Source organism: Conger conger, chromosome 8 (genome assembly GCF_963514075.1).
Source record: "Conger conger chromosome 8, fConCon1.1, whole genome shotgun sequence".
In the NCBI taxonomy this organism is placed as follows: domain Eukaryota; kingdom Metazoa; phylum Chordata; class Actinopteri; order Anguilliformes; family Congridae; genus Conger; species Conger conger.
In genome coordinates this window covers 44,184,759-44,202,703 of record NC_083767.1, presented here as the reverse complement: position 1 = coordinate 44,202,703, position 17,945 = coordinate 44,184,759, and the positions used below count along the sequence as shown (strand labels likewise).

General features: G+C 41.5%; 1 protein-coding gene across 2 annotated transcripts in view; it reads right to left on the bottom strand.

The window, feature by feature from the left end:
* sfmbt2 (Scm like with four mbt domains 2) overlaps window positions 1-17,945 on the bottom strand; it is a 70,824-nt gene that overhangs the window by 43,817 nt on the left and 9,062 nt on the right. Inside the window, exons 2-5 of one of the 2 annotated variants that reach the window (XM_061252841.1) lie at window positions 17,202-17,363; window positions 14,602-14,696; window positions 9,959-10,199; window positions 8,563-8,583 (exon numbers count right to left, since the gene is read on the bottom strand). In XM_061252841.1, coding sequence (XP_061108825.1) covers window positions 8,563-8,583; window positions 9,959-10,199; window positions 14,602-14,696; window positions 17,202-17,289 — 445 coding nt within the window. In that variant the 5' untranslated portion in view covers window positions 17,290-17,363. The remainder of the gene's footprint in view (window positions 1-8,562; window positions 8,584-9,958; window positions 10,200-14,601; window positions 14,697-17,201; window positions 17,364-17,945) is intronic. The other variant, XM_061252842.1, reaches the window with a different exon arrangement.

Below are 17,945 nucleotides of genomic sequence, written 5' to 3'. Positions count from 1 at the left end.
GAGGCACATACTGCTTTAAACCCTATCCTTTGTGTCTACGTTCGTTAAAGTATTACAGTACATGGCTGTGTCCTCTCTCCCAAACTCATTATCGCAGCGGTGGAGAGGTGCGAACGTTACCACGACCGTCACAGCCGCAGAGACCGGCGGTGAGCTCTCACACAGGGGACACTTGTTGTCCTGCCGTAGTCTACACCAAGCAGGGCGCGGTCTAACCGCCTCCGAAACCGTGCCTCGCCTTCACAGCGTTCGCCCAGCGGTGCGGAGATTTCAAACGCGCGACGCGCACGGGGCCTTGATTTGATTTGATGACGAAGCCCTGCCGAGAACAACGAGCCCAAAAATCAAAAGGAGATTAGAAGCTCTCAGCGCACATCCCTCTCTCCACACCCCCCCTCCCCTTTCTTCCTCACATTTTTCTCCTCTCCTCTCCCCACTCAGCATGGCTGCACGCTCAGAGCTGTTACATCCTGAATGCAAATAACCCCCCACCCCCCCATCTCTATCTCTCCCGCCTCGAGGGCGGTTCACCCTGGCAAAGTTGATTTCCAAAAAAAAAAAACACAAAAAAAACAATAAATGCATAATTTACACTGCCAGAAAATTCTCTTGTTTCAGAACTCTTCTCTCTGGAAGAGAATATGCAGAACAAAGAAATATAACGATTATGCATAAGGAAGATTTGCATATCTAACAAAACCCCCATTATAAAGGCTGAAGTCTGATTTCCAGACTTTAAAAAAAAATAATCAAAGCAATTATTTTAAAGACCACTGGAAGACCATCGGAAGAACAAGTACTGCGGCAACACACTGGTAATGTGGATCACTGATCATCAGACTCAAATTGTTTAAAGGAAAGTGTACATTTCTAAAGAAACTAAGATTATTCTTGCCTAAAGAATTAAAATATCATATGTCTAGCTAGGTACCAACAATTGGCCTGAATACAAATGTATATAATTCGCAATGGTGGTTTTTAATAAGCTGAGAAGCACCTGAAAAAATCTGGATGTAAAGATAGCTCAAATCTGTTACCGTACAGAGAAGTGTATAAAGAGGCACTGATCTCCAGGATGGTCACAGAGACAGCAGTCTGTATGCGTCTGATACAGTGTGAACACAAGGCCATGTGTTTAGAAGAAGTTGACTTTTGTCAACTTTATTCTATTGACATGGTGCTGCTGTGAACACTCCCTTCTCTGAACTGAGAGGGGATGATTACTTCAGGAAGTCTCAGAGATGAGTTTATCTTCATCAGCATTAGTGGTTTTTAGTTCTGTTTGACTGAACCTGGCCACAGAAGCTCATACGCACACACACACACACACACACACACACACACAATACAGAACAAGGCACGTTACCAAGCAAGCAACACAAACTGCATTCCAGAGAAAAAAACAAAGTGGTTGCAAATCAGGAGAGCGAGAGAACAGTCCCCGCCATACTCTTTATCTATGCACTCCTGACAAAAAATAATAATTTGGGTAACAAAGTAGGCTGGCCATTTTCCTTTGAGTTCCTACTGCTGTCAGTTGCCATATCTTCTTAATGGATCATTCATTATTTATTTCTAAATAAAGATTGAGACAGCTTCGAAGATAAGAAGGCACATCAAAACATCAGATAAGCACAACAGAGTCACTGCCACCTCACTCTTTACACCTTCTTGACCGGGGCGTTAATAATTTACAATTTGAATGGTTAAACTGAACAATTTAGAATGTTTGCAAATTAATTTAACACACATTCCTTTGTTTACTGTTTCAGCCTAGAAACATCAGAAGCTCTCTGAGAGACTCAGAAGCTCTCTCAAATATCACTTTGTGCCCCATTGAAATGTCACTTCATACTCAGAAGTGACATTTTTAAAATTAATTTAGAAATTCACACAACGCAACATGCACATTTTCCACTGTTCCCTTTTCGTAATTTCATTTATGTGACACTATGTGTCCTTATGAATGTCTACTTTAAGCAGTTAATTTTTACAGCTGAAAATGGGATGGTACATTTAGAAGCATTTGAGAAAAAAAAAGAAAATATGAAATCTGAAATTTTAGCAGGGCTTCATTAGATTTGGAAGACGGTAATTAATACAGCGACACCATGCATAAATGCATTGTTAACAAGAGAAGTCAGAGGAGAAGGGCCAGAGTGGTCAAAGCTAACAGGAAGGTGACAGTAACGCAAATACCACACATTACTTTGGTAGCAGAAGAGAATCTCTAAACACAAAACACATCAGACGTCTTGAGTGGATAGGCTACAGCAGCTGAAGACCAATAAGTAAAAAGAAAAAAGTCTAATAAATATCTAATAAAGTGCTCATTGAGTGTTTTATTTAAGCACCTAAGCACAAACATAAGGAAACATAGAAATGATCTATTGTTACATGCATAATACGCAAATTAAAATAAACAAATTAGTATTTTATGATCTGTCATAGCCATCCTGCCTCTCCAGCAAGTGTACATCTGCATTCAGCCCCAGGTAAACTAAGCTTCCCTTACAAGCCCCCACATTTCCTTATTCTTAAAGCTGATTTGATTATTCTAGCTATACATCAGGCAGGAATCAGCAGCGCTAGCACAGCAGGATAGTTTAATGCAGTGATGTATTGCTGGTGTATTGACAGTGTTGGGTGGTGTCACAGCACTGTGTTTCTTAACCAGGATGTTCCATGGCTGATGTACCCTGAAGCCATGTGCTCAAGCTGAATTTCTTTAGTAAATACTCCGGTGTATGACAGGCCTTGTGTTTTCACTGAGAAGACAGTGGTTGTCAAGCAGGCAGTTATAAAAAAATAATTAAATATGGGCATCAACATGAAATTAATATTATGATCGTTATGTATTAGGCAAGATGCAATGAGAATTATAAAACAGAATTAAAAAACATGCTTACATAAACATGATGCATCCAGATTAAGACAAACATTTCTGTGCAAATAATGAGTTTCTCTCTCCAGTGCTTTTGCAACACATCCTTTGCAATCAACAGGTTCTTGCATTTCTGACGCTAACCAGTAACCTTCTAGAAATATCCAGGGGAAAGACACAAGATAAAAACCCAAGGATAGAAAATTCACATTTGAAGCATCTTCTCTGAATTTTTTTTATGGACTAATGAGTGATTCTCTCGTTATGGGAAATGTTCATTTCAGATAACATAACACTGATTAAATTCTGACATATGATTTATTACATATTAATTCCTCCATTAAATGCAGACAGAGTGGATAGGCTCTGATGGACCTGTGTGTTCTGGAAGTCCCTGTTACTTAGTACCCAGGGGTGTGCTCCACACACGGCCCACAGCTTCACTAACGAGCTCCCTGGGCAATGAGCATGACTGCAGGTGTGCTAATTGGACCGCACCGCTCCTAAATTTGAGCTGGGATACAGACACAGGTGGGGAAAGAAGTCACGGCCAAAAGCCAGACATTTACCTCACCGGTTCAGTCATTCCCACGACTGCGGTTCGGCTCCAAAGAATGTGGCATACTTTTAAACGACGGGCTTACATGAAACTACCATTTTCTCTGAGGCACTTTTCAGACTGAAGGAGGTTATCAATGACACACTCACAGCTGTTTACTTCAATAAAGAGGGTTGAACCTATTCCACAAGGAGCTTTCGCTGTTTTGCACCAAATGGGTCAAAACCGGAGATTAATGAAGTCTAGTAGAACAGCACAATGAGTGAGCTGCCAAGAGCTTTACTCTCTTAGTAACTAAACTATGGAATTTAGGAAGGATAAGTCAATATTTGCTCCAACTGTGTTTCATTGTGTGTGGCTTTCATCTGTAACAGTAATATGAAGTTGGACAGGTTCACTGTAAAGGTCTTCATGTTGTTCACAGTAGGCATGACCACAATACCAGAGTAAAACTCACGACGTCACTGCACTAAAAAGGGCCAAGTTCATTAGCTGAGGAGCTTTTCATGCGAAGCTAAAAAGAGTGAGATCCAGTTAGTGCCTCTTTATTTCTTTCTGAGAAGTAGAGAGCTCCAATTATAACTGGAAGTACATTGATATAATGTAAAATTCATACACAGGATTAATAAAAATAGTGGATTTTAAAAAAGTGAGTTAATGAAGTACCAGCGCAAACTGAAGCTTGAAGCCGCCAGGTCTCATCATTACTCTAGTCTAGGCATTTGAATACCCTGGTATGTTGTTGCACTGCTTCATTTGGCTTCCATTTTAAAGTTGTATTCTGTCATTCAGTCCGCACAAGGCAAAGCCAGTTATGCAGATTTCATTTCAAAAGGGATTGAATAACTGGACACATTGAATAAATGATGTTATTACCGTCGTGAAATTCAACTTGTGTGCGAATAGCTGTGTGTGCACGTGGGCGATCGCCTTTTGAAATGCACTGTTTTAAATGAATAAGCTTTCATTAGGCACATCACTTTTATGAAGGACAGATTGTACATAATTAATCCGAGTGGCTCCAGATATCTGTATATTATACGCTCTCAGACGAGTGGATGGAGGTATATTTTTGTTCTTTAAGGAACATTTCCCAAATATAACCTGAAAGTACAGTAATGTTCAAATTGGGTACTACTAATGAGTACCTTTTCCAAGCAAAAAAGGTACACATACATTATATATTGTATATATTGCTGGCTACGGGTACAATTTTACATACCTATGGGGTACCACCCAAATGACAAGCATTTGTACTCTATTAGGCAGTCTTTTCGTACCGTTTTTCAGTGATAGCCACACACTCAGCTTGCTGACAAAAGGTATCTTCCAGTTAATGAGTGGAGCGAATCATCGATCGTCATGCTGAAGCAGCAAAACAGCAGGCAAATCAGCAAGACACTTTGGGACGAGCTGTCCTATCAGAAGCAGGCTCAGCCAGGGCTAGTTATGATTAGCCAGGGATAGACCAGAGAATGAGAAGCACATAAGTTGTAAATAAGTAGCATGTTATCTCACAACTCCCCTGAAGCCTTGCAGAGCAGACTTCCTGTTTTAGCCATGAGTTAATATATGCACACTGGACCCGTTATCAGTGCTAACTATAACATCAGGGCACAGGACTTGAGTCTCTCCCAGTCTCTCACAAAGCACAATAATGTATACCACACTGTCCGCTTTTATAAAGCTGATAAACCCATTTGCATTTTTCCAGTACTCAACTCACTGACATTATTGACAGCAAACACACTGTAGAAAACATCTGTATTTTCACTCTATTTTTTATTTATTTAAGGTCTCTCAAGCACATCATATCACGTGTATAGACACCGTGCGCACAAACACACACACACAGACACACACACGCACACACAGAACAGCATCATTAAGTTAAATCTTGCAAATAATTTTTGTAATACCGTAATATCATCACGGTCCATAGATCACTCGAGCTGTCCCACTGTGAAGGCTCAGGCAGACACGGCAGCCTGACTTTTCCTGACTTCATTTATTTGTGCAGCAAATCCTCCCATGCTAATTTAGCCCCCCCCCCCCATTCACAAATGATAATTTCACAAAGTCATTATTTCTGTCGGACTCATCCTCTTTAAGCTGATTATTCTGTGGTTTCACTTTAATTTGATAACGAGAGCACTTCCGCATGCCCCCTCGGTGTCCCAAAAAATGTTTCACTCATCACTTTCACTCATCAGTCATCACATCCCATTCGCTCTGATAAACACACCAACTCCACAGCAGAATAGCATGCTCACTGCCGTCCACAGCTATTCAGGTAAGGTCGTGCCATGCCAAACAAAACATAAAGATTGTTATTCTGTGATCTATAGCAGTCGCTCAGTTCAGTCTCTACTGCTGTCTGTCATGCCATTTCAGTGAGAGGGACCAGTAGACTGTCCACCGCTTCTGACCACCATCTTACATACTGGTAGAATATTCCAGTAAATGTGCTCCAGAATAAAACATATATGGTAAATTCTTTCTCTAAAAGGAATAGCAATCTTCTCTTGAACGAGTATATCAATGCATTGTGGATGAACAAAAAAAACGATCCTAATGTAAAAAGGTTCTGGAATAGTAAGCAGTAACGTGAGTAATAATTATCTCTCCGTGGAAAGGGACTCTGGAATAGGGTTGTTCCAGACAGAGCTTCAAAGGACCCGAGTGTTCTCACGCCTGAGCAGCAGAGGGTTCAAAATTGATAGGATAAACTCTGCTGTTAGCGTTTTATCTGCTCATTTAGCCTTTAATTGACAAGGACAGCTGAGCTGAGTGTTTATCTCCCATTTACAGTGAGCTGGAAAGGCAAGGAGGTGACCAGGATGAGAGGATTAAAAGGCCTGCCTGCTACACTGCTCCAGACCAGACCTATCCCACACTGCCCCCGTGCAAACGCCGGTTGGCCAACGCCAGCCCTTCTGCCGAGTAAGCGAATACGATGCTGCCCCGTGAGTCAGGAAGTGCAGCGCCACAAAGCAAGTCTGCAGCAGTTGCTATGCAACCCCCAGCTCCTTTGAACTCTTTGGATAGATTTCAGATTTGTTTCCACGCAGTCGACGTGGGCAGGTCACTTTCGCTGACTGCACAACGGTGCCAAAGTCTGCATAGCGCTTTTCTCACGCAACAGCGCCGTCAAAGAAGCATCTTCTCATCCAACTCCCTCCGTGGAATCAGATCACTATAGCTCCCAGTTCACACCACTGCTGCACGCTACAGGAGTCACCAACCAATGAAAATAGAGAACCACAGGCGGAGTTTTACTATTTGCTAAAAAATACTAGATTTTAATACAGTACTACAGTGATTGCTGGAAAAATATCCACACTAATTAGTCCTGCTTTAAAGCAATATGCTGTCACCACAATGATGAAAGTACGCTTATTGCCATCACAGCCAAGCGTTGTGTAGCATTCAGCAGCACACAACTCACAACACGCTGCCTATAAAACAACAACATCTGGACGTGAGTGGAAACCAGTTACTGCCTTACACGCTTGTGTCCTGCTCCGCTGTGCTACAGTGGAGTTACAGTAACACGATAATGCATTATGCAATGTGTGACCTCAGCCTCCAGCATATTGTATTCTGCAGTCTCCTGTACGCACAAAGCACAGTTTTAACTGCTCATAGAACAAACGCTGGAAATGACTGGAAAAGACTATCCCAGAAATCTGCTCTTTCTCTGGAACGGACTATTCCAGAAATCTGCTCTTTCTCTGGAAAGGACTATTCCAGAAATCTGCTCTTTCCCAGGAAAGGACTATTCCAGAAATCTGCTCTTTCCCAGGAAAGGACTATTCCAGAAATCTGCTCTTTTTCTGGAATTGTGAGGAGAAGGCTGTTATTGCTGCCTCAGTGGACTCAGTATGGCTTTTACAGGAACAAACCCTGAGCTCACATTTCATCTGCTAAGGAAACACATGTGATAAGAGCAGGCAGCCCAGCATATTACAGGAACTCACTCGAGGAAGTGTTGACATTTAACCTAGAAAACACGCCCAGCGCAACCTGTATTACTCCCGTTCTGCGAAGCCAGAACAAGCTGCTGTATGCCAGCATCGTTTTTTGGCAGCCTCAGGAAACAAAGCTACAAAGATCTAAAATCAGCAGGTTGATGTCGGCTGCTAAAGGCCACTGTTTAAGGTATGCATGCAAGGCAGTTTACATACCATTTACATGATGTATTATTTGTATTTTTTTACATAATAATAATAATAATAATTTTTTGTTCTTTACTGAAAGTTGCTTGTAGTGCAGGTTTCAGCATACCGTAGTAGAATAAATGGTTGTTGAGATTAAGATCAGAGACTCATGTTCCTGACAGGGGACAAAAATGAATTGCTGGGCCTGGCTCTTAGGAGGATGTGGGTTTCTGGGGCATCCTGTTCTCCCCCATACACGTGCAGCCTTTCAGTATTCCATTAAGGACAGGTATTTAAAATCTGTATTAATCAAAAGGCTAAATATAGCAAAGGATCTGCAGCTGGGGGTAGCACACTGCCCGGAGGTGATGGGAGGCATGACATGTTTCACTACATCTCCCAGAGTTCCCTCCTGTACTACTTTCTCCCTGTGACATCATAAACACCAGTCAGTGTCCTGTCCTCTGGGGATAAACTCACAGCCACAGAAGGGCATTCATGTTTAGGGGGGGAAACCTGTCTACTAACGGTTTCTTTTCCAGAAATGAAACCGCAAATGCGTACAGTGCAGGACTCCCTCGCCACGATGCAGCGATTGTGTACACTCAGCTTCTCCATTTTAAACTTTTTTTTACCATCCGCATCCTACAAAGCAGTCTCCTGAAGCAGGGAAGAGTATAATGAGAGGGAGCAACGCACGCTATCCGCAGCGGTAGCGACAAGCAGGCGCGCGTGCCTATTCCCGCAGGAGGGAGAAACTGCAGCGACTGACGCAGAGGCAACAGACAGCGAGACATGCAACAAGGAGAGGATGAAGTCAAACAACAAAAACAACAAAAAAAAAAAAATCCGCTCATTCTGAATGCAGGAATGAAGATAAGGCACAAACATGCGCTCTATTGTCACACAGTGGGCGTGTGCAGCAAAGACGGAGTTAGGCGACTGGCAGCACTGCTTACCTTTTCTTAGGTAAACGTTATCTGAGAGACAAAAAAGAGAAAAGATAAAGAGAAGTGTGATAATGCAGCTGGGATGGTCACTTTATACTATACTGTGCTACCATTGTCCCTATCACTAGCCCTCAATTTACATATCCATGCATATGGATCACAAATGATCATTTATATGCTCAGCCACTCAAAGGACACAGATTTTGCTCAGATATGGTAGTCCAGGGTAGTCAAAATCTGAAGAGAATATATTCACACGCCAGCTAGTGTACACCTAGTTCAAAAGCCTATGGTGTAATTTATTTATTTTTTGACTAGTCCACTGCCATTGTCTGCTAGGCTAATATAAAGGGCAATCTAAGATTGATCAAAGATTCAAGGACCAAACTTCTCCAAAGTGAAGCGGGGCAAATCTCATTTTATCACACTGCTTTTCAGAAAAGGGCATTTTATTAACCTGGTTTGAGTATCCGAACAAGATCCTTAAAGATGCATCACACATTTTAAATCAAGGGTCACACACAGCTGCATGATAAACATGTGCAAACTGAGGGCAGACAATCATTTTAAACAGCAAGTCCTGCTACTACTTAATTTCTATATCCTTCACAATGCACTGGTAGGGTTGGTACAACTGTTCAGGGGTGATGTCTTATAAATGTGTTATTACACAACAATACTGCTTAAACAGCACTAGAAAGCTGTGCAACTGAAATTCTGGCCCACTTCCCAATCCATTACGAGTATTCTATGAGGAGAGCATCAAACAAAATGTCAGAAAAAAACACTCATAGTCAGTTCAAGTGTCATATAAGGTTATGAGTTCCAAACTTCCCCACAAACAAGCAAGCAAACAAAAAAAAAAACAATAAACATGCACACATGCATGCACTCATACACGCAGAGTCATTTGAATGTAGCAAAGTGAACATTGTGATCCACAGATTATTTAAATATTGAAATAAGGTGTGAGTGATAATCTAACCATCATGCCAACTCGAAAATCAGTGAAGACGTACAATGTATATAAAATACATACTTAGTTAGTAAACTAATTTAAAAAAAGTGTGAGCATAAACAAATTTGGAAAACTAATCTGAATACTTGCAGTGTCAAAGTTTACATTAAGTGGGCCATTTCAAAAAGTAACTTCTAGTAAATTTTAATTTCAGTGACAAGTTAAATGTGTCACATATAGAAGAATGTATCATTTGTTTTAGAAAAGAACATGCAGATTACCACAGACTGGATGTTAGCTTTTGCACTTTCCTGTCAGTTAATGTTACTCCTTTGACCGAAAATAAAAGGGAGACGACATGTTCCTCAGAACAGAAAGTATTACTTGATGGGGGCACAACTGGATAAGATGGAGCCGCCATTTTATAGTTGCTCTTTTTCCCCTCACCTTCGGGTGGCATGAGGACCTTGTTGTTCTGGGTGCACCAGCCCACAGGGTGCAGGTCAGCGGTCATGATGTCACACCAGAAGTCCGCCTTCCTGTCTTCACCGTAGCCACTGAAGCGAAGCAGCAGGAGCTGGCCACAGGTGGTGATAATGGTGGCCACCCAGTACGTGTCCGGGCTGCTCTTATTGGCCACTTCAAGCTTCATCCCAGGCTGGAAACTACTCTGTAGGCTGATCTCCACCTGGGGGTAACCAATCAAAATAATGAGATGACGTCATAATGGAGGCTGAGCTCATCCTCAGTCAGGGATCTAATACCTGGACACCTTAATGGAGGATGGTGTTTTAGAAGGATTGTTTTTCTGGAAAAAACACACATTGCGAATAACATTTACAACGTACCCTGAAACTGATGTTGAACCATATTTATGGTTGCTCTTACATTACTCCTGAGGTTGCTTTTATGGTTCTGTGCTAGGTGTTTTTTTTACGCTATGTGATTAGGAATGATTTTTCCTGTGACCATTTAAAAATTAAGTGCACACTTGTGTCTAATTGGTTGTTTGCTTTGACACTGTTTAACTTGGAAGATTTATCACTGCTCTCCTGCTGTTCCATGCTTGTGCTAGCAGTTTTTATAGCATGTACATATCCATCCTAGCATGATAGCCATGACAGCTACTCTGGATAAAAACAGCCACCAACTAATAAATAATAACACTCATAAGTAATTGGTGGGAGAGGACTATGCTCCAGGACACCGCTGGGCTGGTTGCAAAAGTGAGCAGATCTTTTAGGAATAAAAATGTCACACAAGTAAGAGCCCATTGAAGATAAAACAGGGAATTGGTGGAGATGGATGGCTATAACCTTTGCTGTTAGAAAAGCCTGCCAAGTGGTGGGCACTGGACAGAGAAAGGTCTCCGGTTCATCCTGCCACGGTCGTTTGTGTATTTATTACCCGAGATTATTAAAAGGCTTTGTGCTTCTGCGTGACATGAGGCTTTACCCATAGCTCACTTCCACCCACTGCTCCTGACTCTACAAGCTACAAGGGGCAGTCCTCCTCACTGCTGAGGCCTGCATAGGAACACTGAGTGCGTTAGTGCTGAGATTAATGAGATTCTAATACACACACACACACACACACAGGCACGCACACTGAGATTCTAACACGCGCGCACACACACACACACACACACACACACAGGCACACACACGCACACTGAGATTCTAATACACACACATACACATACACACACAGGCACACACACACGCATTCACGTCGAGATTCTAATACACACACGCACACACTGAGATTCTAATATGCACACACACACACACGCACACTTGCACGCACACTCACACGTACACACACTCATGCATGCACATGCACACACAGACACAGAAATGCACACACGCATGCATGCACACACACACACGCGGTTGTAATGGTTTGGAGGCATATATCTAGGCTACTAAATCTTTGGTTGAGGAAGCCCAGAGGAGACCTCTGCAAGGGCACTCTTACCAGTCATTTGGTGTGGAGACAATACTCAGGGTTGAAGTATTATTGAAGTTTGATTGGGTTTGTTATCGATGGCTTCAAAAGAGCCACTTCACAAGTGAATGCTTTGCACATCCAACAAAACACAGTCCCAGAAGACCAATTTCAAACTAACTTTAACAAAGAGAACTTTAAACAAATTCCCATATCCAACTGGCAACACACTACAGGAAAAGCAATGATTGTATAAAAGAAACATAGGCTTTAATACAAACTTTAAGAAAGCGGCTCGATTGTTGGATTGCAGACTAGAATACAAAAGGAGACTGGGTATTTGCAGTTTCACTTGAATAGCTTCTGTAAACTCCAGCTGCGATATCTGGGCTGGAGATAAAATCAAATAGATATCAAGATGGGGTACTTTCCTGGAAGAATAAGGGAAGCATAAAAAATAAATATAACCATACAAACATTATAGACTTGCCTCTATGAAGTAAATCCCTTTGGGTAAGGTACTGTATGTATAGAAATATCATCATGTAAAGAAGGTGATGTAGTGATATTTCGTTTGTCGCTGAAATCCCTCCCGGAGCAGCAACGTCTGACACGTTTTTAAGTTATGTTATAAAACAAATGTTGGAATTGTTCAACCTATTTAGCACAGCAGCATTGTTTTATGACAATGCAGTTTGAAGAAATACAAAATGACAACCACACAAGATGGATATTAACCTTGGACAAAAGAGAAAAATATACAGCAGAGGAAAACAGTTAAAGAGCTTTATAAAGGGCATTGCTGTTTTTCAACGTGAGAAAAGGCTAAAGAACAGCTGAAACAGTATCAGTTTGTTTCCCAGCAAAGAAAGCAGGAAGTCAGCATATTACATTTTTTAGAAGTACACTAAATTTAGACCAAGTGGCCAAAACACTTTTCACGAGCCCATGAATAGTCAGTGGGTGATGTAACAATCCACTTATCTGAGCAGGGTTACCCCAATAGGTGAGGAAAATCTGATAGAATCAAATCAGATATTTTATTTGTTAAACATAATTCTCAGAACAGTTCCAGACCCCTTGCATTAGTCAGCTGCTCATCATCTTCTCTTAACAGCTCCCTTAAATAAAGACATTCATATTTTATCTACCAATATTAATAACACATAAAACGCATAAAATCATTTCTATTGTAAATGCAACAGTAAATTTCATAGTCAGTCATTCTTTGTGGTCGGTCATATGCAAAGATGCAGCTGTTGCACCAGTTTTCAGTACAAGCACTTCTTGATTTGGCTTAGAGTGCATACCCACAGACTTAAGCAATACAAAATGTGATCTATTGTGTGCACAGCACAGTGTGAATTCGCAACTTTTCCGTTATTATACGTTAGTCACTGGAAATGATCTGTCTGTTCATAAACACCACTTTCTATGGTACTCCCTCTAACCTTTAAGATTTTGTGTGTTCTTTCAGAGCTAAAATAAAATATAATTGTTACTCAAATACAGCCATTGCCGTATCTTACTTAGGATCTTAGTCACGGCAGCTTCAAATAGCATTCAGAAAATGTCAGTACGTTACATTATATAATTCTGCATCTGGCTTGGGGAGGGAGGTATTTATATCTTTCTTATGTATTAAAAATAAAGTGCTAAAATGAGGAAGCTTCATGCTGGTGTGGAGAGAGCTGAGTTCTGTGCTTTGCCCAACAATGACGTTTCAGTCCCTGGTTTCCAGAATACTGGAACGTCAGGGAAAACATTTGAACACATGAATTTGCCCGGTTCCCCAGCTGTCCTGTGAATAACTTTCAAAGTGACTAGGAACATTGCAGGAATGGCTTTGGAATGTTGACAATTGACATTTTGCTATTGCGTTGAAAAAAAGTCATTGAAGCTGAATGCTCATTAAAATTCATTTCATCTGGAAAGGCAATGTTCAGCAAATTTGGCTAAATGATCATCGGGGTATTTTAACAGCACGTTTGAGAAATGCTTGGCTTTATGCAGCTTGTTTGGAACACTGACGGCCAAAGACTATTGGGGAAACACTCATCATAGTATTATCTCATAGCCAAAGGGGAATCTAACCAGAATATTTCAAACATTATTCAAATATGACGTGACAGTTCAATATATACACATAAATAATACATGTAACGCTATATATTGTGATGTTTTTCTGTATAAGCCAGAGTAAAAAAACAGACTCTCTCTTTCCCGGGAGTATTTCACTTCAATCTGGAGAAGAAACAGTCCATCAATCACCTGTCAGACAAGTAACTAGAGAGAACTGCATGAGCAGATTTTATGATTTCACTGAAATATTTTGCCATGTAAAATTTTGTTTTTGTCATTTTGCCATGTAAAAAAGAATCCAAAAGTTCAATTTTCAGGTGGGAAGACCCAGATCAAGGTTCACAGTGTTAAAGACAATAATCACTGAGGAGGTTGGCTGGTGTATATAGGTAAGGCACTTGCTCTTACAGCAGAGATGTGCTCTGTGGTCTGGAATGAGACCAAGATGGCCTCTGTGCAGACTGTGGTTGGGAGCCCCATTTGGTGGCGTGTGATTGGCTCCTCTGTTTGCCAGAGGGGAAGGGTTCCAGTGTGCTGGGTGTTCTATATTTCACTCTGTACTAGAGTTCCCTGAGTGACGGGGCACCTGCACTAGCTGTGGATATTTAGCAATTGTCTTGTGCAACAACTGCACACCTTTGTTGGCAGAAGACATAAAAGATTGAAATTAACAACAATTACACACCTTTCGCAGGATTACCAGGCCTGTATACGCCCTTCCTAACTGACAGGGATGTTGCAGCAGCAGCTAAAAATAACTTAATATTTGAAACTCAATGTATTGCATTTTTCCCAGTTCTTTACCGTGAATTACTCACCGGTACATACATAAACACCCTCCTAGGTGCAGCAACTTCAAGGTTTAAGCCCATTGTCAAGAGATTGTAACAGCCTGTGGTTACCGTTAACAGCCACGGCACCCATTACACCCTTACAGTGAGAGAACAGCGTTAAGAACACTTGTATGTTCAATACCAATAACAGGCTATTCAGCCCATGGACACTCAACACTTGGCTGTGCCAGGCCTGGTCCACAGACCCCAGTTCCCCGGGTTACTCACGTGTTTAAAGGACGTGTGTGGAGCCGCGCTGGCTCCCATCTCCTCCAGGTACTCCTCCCAGTTAAACTCCACTTCCTCCTCCATGGACTCTCCGTCTGCAGCAGGGCGCAATGACAAAGCTCATCACAAAACAACCAGGAGAATTTCACCAGGCTGCACTGCACAGTGTCCAACAGCAGGACAGTATTTATAATGAATATTTTGACATTCGCAGATGAGATGAAGCTTAAGAAACCCATGTTATATATAAAAACAAATAAAAGAGATGTAATCACTACATTCATAATACACTACCACATCGTCTATTCCCTCTTGCGTCTGCTATGGCATCTGACTTTATGTTGTAAGATTATGAAATGACTGCAATTCGGTCGTGACCCTAGTGACCGAGCATCAGCACTGCTCATTGCTTAATCCTCTGTGTATGTGGTTATGTAAGTCACTCTGGATAAGGCTGTCTGCCAAACGCCCAAATGTAAATTCACACACACAACCATTCAGCTTGTTTTTGCTTCTCCAGCATTGCTCCTCTGTTTAGAGCTACAGATAGTTTTATAATTGTGCATTACTATATACTACAACTACTAACGCTACTACTACTAATATTTATAATAATAATAATACTAATAACAATCACCATTGTAATCATCAACATCATCATCAACATAATCATGACTAATGACTAATTAACATAAGGTTGCAAAACATTTGTTTGTTTTGTGGCCTAGGTTAAATCAAACATAGAATTCCAGTCAGTGACGACAGATTCCATTTTAACAACACATTCCAATGAGGTCAAGAGTTACACTGACTGATAACAGTCTATCTCAACCTACCCTTTTATATACAAATACATTTGTTTATTCGTGCATATGTACATAAGCACTGTAAAATGTGTCACAGGATATTGTCCTTTTATATTGACCTATTTGGGCTCATTTATAAGTGAGGCAAATTACATTTTTATCTAAATCTGGAAAGATTTCACATTCATTAACTTGTGCACAGAAGCAGTTCCAGTGCTTCTATTGATTCAATTCCTATAATTCAATTTGAGATTAAACCTAATACAGAATTCAAAAATACTCAAAATAAATATATTCATCACATAAAATGATCAAAGGTCATCAGCCTATGTACTGTAAAGCACATTAGATGCCTGAAACGAACATTAAGGAATTGAGTGTTAATGGTGATCTAATTAATTTAAGGCTGACTTATTCTTGCAGTGTGTGGTTAGCACTCCTGCCTTTTCAGTGGAAGACAACAGCACAGTATGATCCAGCACATTAAACACAACCGCACCGCCCTGTCACACAGCTGCACAGCCAACACAAAACTCTCTCACAATGTCGCTGCAAGATAGTGGCAATGTTATAACATTGACAAAACATTCCAGTAACACTGTGAGAACTTTTTGTGTTAGCTGGGGTGGTTTCCCTACAGAACAGCATCCAACACTGCGGCTCTTGCATTACACGGTACCAGTGAGCTGTAGCACCTTATGCAGTGTATACAGCCACACACACTGGTGCTGTATATTATCTGCAGGGGAAAGGTTCTGTCAGAACAATACATTCGGTGCAAATTGCTCAGCGCATAATTCCACCAGTTATACTCACCAAGCACTTTATTAGGAACATTTTTACACCTACTTATTAATGCGATTATCTAATCAGCCAATTGTGGGGATCACAATCATGCAGCAACGAGTCAGGAGCTTCAGTTAATGTTCACATCAACCATCAGAATGTGGTAAAAATGTGATCAAAGTGACTTTGACGGCGGAATGATTGTTGGTGGCAGACAGGGTGGTTTGAGTATCTCAGAACCTGCAGCTCTCCTGGGATTTTCATGCACACTAGTCTCTAGAGTAAAAATATTAATAAATAAATAAATAAGTGACCAGCAGTTCTGAAAACGCTTGTTAATGAGAGACTTGAGAGGAGAATGGCCAGACTGGTCAAAGCTGACAGGAAGGTGACAATAACGCAAATAACCACACATTACAACAGTGGTATGCAGGAGACAATCTCTGAACACACAACGCATCATAACTCTAAGTGGATAGGCTACAGCAGCAGAAGTCTAAAAAATAAGTCTAATAAATACCTAATAAAGTGCTCGGTGAGTGTATAAACAGGACCTGGGCTGAGATAACGCGGCTGGGAGGCTGTAAGGACAGCCTGTCTGCGTCATCGCGGGAGCGTTGTGAGTTAACCGGGACCCTGACGCGCACCCGTCATTCAGCGGCCACCCTTCCTCTGTCTCTGTCAATGACTCACGCGCAGTTTCATCGGCAGAAGCTAAGCTCTCGTCTTCACCTTCAAACGCGCCCACACTCCCGGCTTAATAACAGAGCTCGGAGAAGCACGGCACTTACTCACAGCCAGGCGTTCATTCAGACGCCCGAAAAGCCCAGCGAAAACCAACCGTTCCAGAGCCGTTAAATGAATAGCAGCAGAATTGCAAATAACTCTTTCTGCCAAACACAATACAGCGGGCATGAGGACTGACGTGTCCCTTAAGTGTCGCTCACACTTACGCCCTTTTCTTTGTGCGCGGTGCCGACGGAAAGAACCAGGCCGGCACACACTTACCTGAGTGCACCTGTTCTCCGCTTCCATTGGCTGAGGACTTCCCCATCAGCAGTGAAGATGGCTCCTGACCCCTGACTGATGACATCATGCCCTCTCGTTGCCCTGGTCACTGAATGCCGGTCTCCTGTGCAGCTCTTTCACTGCATGTCCGTCCGTGCCCACCTGTAACAGACATCACACACGCTCAGTGCCCATCTACGCATCACATGACTGAATCACACCACACTCAATATCTAAGGGAAAAAAAAACTATTTCTCTGGCTCAACTTATTTCAGTCAGGCTAACTTGTGCGGGCCTGACCCACAAAAATATGCATGCTCATCTATATATCAGTATAGACCGGTCTGATTTATCTCAGGGCTTCCATCTGCATTTTTAATGGTTCTGTAGCACTGTGTGTTCTTTCACTCTACTATTTCACCTTAACTTCACTTTCCCCACTACAGACAGAATATACAGTTGCAGCCTCAATATACTGGAGAGAAAATAGAAGTCATAAACATTGGCAGTTGCAGAGGGACAATATCTCAATCATAAAATCTAAATTAAAACCTTTTTCACCACCTCTGCAAATCTACTTTTAGCAAGGAATGTGTGTTATTTGTCATATACACAGAATGCTAAAGGTACAGTAATGAATGCAGAAATATGAACATTTGGCCTCCATTGAATATTTGAATATCAGACCATGCGCAGCAGCAATTCTGTGTGTGGATACGGACTGGCAGTAAAGAGACCAACAT